Source organism: Crocodylus porosus, unplaced genomic scaffold (assembly GCF_001723895.1).
Source record: "Crocodylus porosus isolate Cpor-Errol unplaced genomic scaffold, CroPor_comp1, whole genome shotgun sequence".
NCBI classification, from domain to species: domain Eukaryota; kingdom Metazoa; phylum Chordata; order Crocodylia; family Crocodylidae; genus Crocodylus; species Crocodylus porosus.
The window spans coordinates 6,448,874-6,451,778 of NW_017728947.1; the positions used below are offsets into that span (position 1 = coordinate 6,448,874).

The 2,905-nt window shown below is 41.8% G+C and overlaps 1 protein-coding gene across 1 annotated transcript in view; it reads right to left on the reverse strand.

The window, feature by feature from the left end:
- Window positions 1-533: 533 nt before the first annotated feature.
- The window catches only part of PHLDA2 (pleckstrin homology like domain family A member 2), a 3,562-nt gene continuing 1,190 nt past the window's right edge, over window positions 534-2,905 (reverse strand). The window contains exon 2 of the mRNA XM_019551007.1: window positions 534-584. Coding sequence (XP_019406552.1) covers window positions 534-584 — 51 coding nt within the window. The remainder of the gene's footprint in view (window positions 585-2,905) is intronic.

A 2,905-nucleotide genomic window follows, 5' to 3' on the forward strand; every position in this document is an offset into this window, starting at 1 on the left:
CCCCCCCAGATAGAAAAGCTTTCTGGTGCCAGAGAACATTGGTCATTTTAGTGCTAGCAGAAGTGTCAGTGTTACTATATTGCCTCTCCATATGGAGTCTGAACTCTTAGCACCACAGCATGCTGCAATAAAAATTACTGCACCAGATTGTATAGTAATAAAAAAAGTGAACATTTCAAGTAATTTATTTGGAATGGACACATTAATGCAAAAAAGCAATATTAAGACCAATAACTGCTTAACAACATTCATCAAAATAAATACAAATATAGATACTACAAATAATTTAAACTTTTTACACCTATAGGTGCTGAATATTCTTTGCATCCCATAAATAGAAGAGAATAGTTTGCAAAGCGGAACCACTTAAAAACATGTGGAAGCTTCACAAGAAGTCCTTTTAAGAAAGTCTTTGGTTTTTAAGATTAAATCTCATACAAAGCTCAGGGCTCTTTCCTTAGCAGCCTCAACAGACTTGAAGGAAGTCACAGTGCTTCCAGCTTTCTTCTTTGTATTCCTTCATTGGTACCCTGTCACACTTCAGTCCAAGATGCTTGATCTTGTTTTTGATCCAGCGATAAGTTCTAAAGAAAGCAAGAGAGAAGTTGGTCAGTAACCATGCCAGAGACTAGCATTCTTTACAAGTATGAATTTTCAAAAGGAGCTCAAAAGGAGTTTGGCACACTTCTTACAAATGAATTCAATCTAGATGCACATTCCCTTAAAGAAATCTCTATTAAAAATGTCCTTTCTTGAATCCTCAGCTAATTTGAATAATTATTCAAAAATCGCACCTGTTAGTCTAATGAAAGTGCAATACAACACAGAGGGTCCCCGCTGTCCATACAAACATAGGAGAGAAACCCTCCGCCTGTAGGATGGGATACCAAGACCTAAACCCTTCATTGCAGCAGAAGCTGAACAGCTGCACTTTTAAAGGACCTGGACCCACATCTATAATTTTTTTTTTTTTTTTTTTAGTATTCCTTGGTGGTCAAAACAGCTTAGCACTTCACTGCAACCACGAGTCATCCACACCTAGTACTACTGAGGGCCTCAGAGTCAAGTAAACCATCATAAGGCAAGGGAAAAACTACAAGAATGGCCATCACTCTTACAACTAGAGGATACCCAAGTAGGAGCAAAAACAGACCAGAGGCCCAGTGGCAGTTCTCATCCACACAGAGCTAACCTAGATGGAGCGGCTTGCCATGCTTTCATTAGCAGTGGTCTCAAGGCAAAAACAAAAAATACAGCACATACACCTCCTGTATACTGCACACATCTAAATAAAAATCCACTTTTTACTACAGACCACCAGACACTGATATGGCATCAAGTCATAAATGTGCTCCAATTAAGCCTTTTTGCATAGAATGCTACATTTCTGCTTTCTGGGAAACAGGAGGTTGGCTCTAATGGAACTTGCAGGACAGTACAATTCATTCAGCCCTTTAGCGCCCAGAAAGACTCTGCCAATTCCCTCAATCAGGATGTTCACTTAAATGTGTGGTTGCTAAGAACAAGTCTAAAACCAGCACTGTTCAGCCCTACAGGAAAAGCCCGCGGCTCCTTTTCAAGACATTAGGAGTCTACATACAGTTAGAAAGAATTAGGATAAAGCGCTTTTTAAGCACACCACAAGCAAGAGCCTGAGAACACCAAGCTTGAAACAACTAACCATGTTAGTTTGGGGGGGGGGGGCACTGAGGAAAATTGTCACATAAAGTTAGATCAGCTTAAGACAAACTTTTCTGTTTTCCAAAGCAGTTAAACTGGTCTCTAGTTTCAACTAATTAAGGGAACTGCTGGCTTTCAACAATATGAAGTACTATGAAGGCAGAATAAATAGATCTTGCACCTATGCACAAATCTGAGTCTTATCTATGCAGGAACACTCCTGAACATTTTGTCTGAATCAACATTCAAAGTGGATTAAGCTGTACTGAATCCCTATGCAGACACTGCAATTCACAAGTAAAGTGTCCAAGTTGTGTTAATCTGTTCTACCCTCCAACAGCTCATTTCAAATGCATACAACTTCAGTTTGTCATCAGGGCTGAGGCCTGGGCCGTGCATGCAGAGAAGGCAGTGTATCAGATGCACAACCTAGCTATCCCTACAATAGCTCCCATTTTGGGAACTGTTTCCAGACTGGAGTAGGCTACATTGGTCTCTGTGCACAGTATTGCCAAACACCAAGGGAGTTAGTTGTAGTTAATGGGCTGACAATTCACACCCTCACTTCAGGGCACAGTCTTTGCACGTTCAAAGCCTTGTTTGGAATTACATGTACACAATCCCAAAGCAGCAGGGCTGTGGATGCAGAGTGAACCAGAAGCAAGGCAGGTTTTTATTGCTGCATAAAGGCATCTGTGGGGGCAGATCATCTATTCACCCTGGCAGCTACATAGGGTGAGACAGGGCCATCTCTGGATGTGAAAAAATGAATGAACACTGACTGCTCTGCCATCCACTGGGGAAGACAGAAGCCTGCAGCAGAACACTTCAACCTCCCTGGACCTCCATTGCTGGTCTCAGGATTGTGGTTCTTAGGCCACTACTTTTAAAAACTAATCTAAAAGGGAAACTGGAACTAGAAGTCACTTCCCCCCTTCTCCCCCTCAAAAAAAACTGTGAAGTACAGTTTAACCAGGGATTATGAATTCTTCTCTCAATACCTGGGCTAGCTTTCATGACCTGCTTTGCACCTATCAGTTTACTGCTCCTTTGCTTTCCCTCGTAGAACTGCACTCCTTTCCCTCCATCTTGTCTTTTGTACTCCAACTTCTCTCTCTCCTCCCAACACTCCGCTTTCTGCATGTCTTGTCCCAGCCTCTGATGAAGTGAACTACATTATGCTCTCTCGAAGTAGATCTTATAGAGCTGGTCTAGATACAGCCCC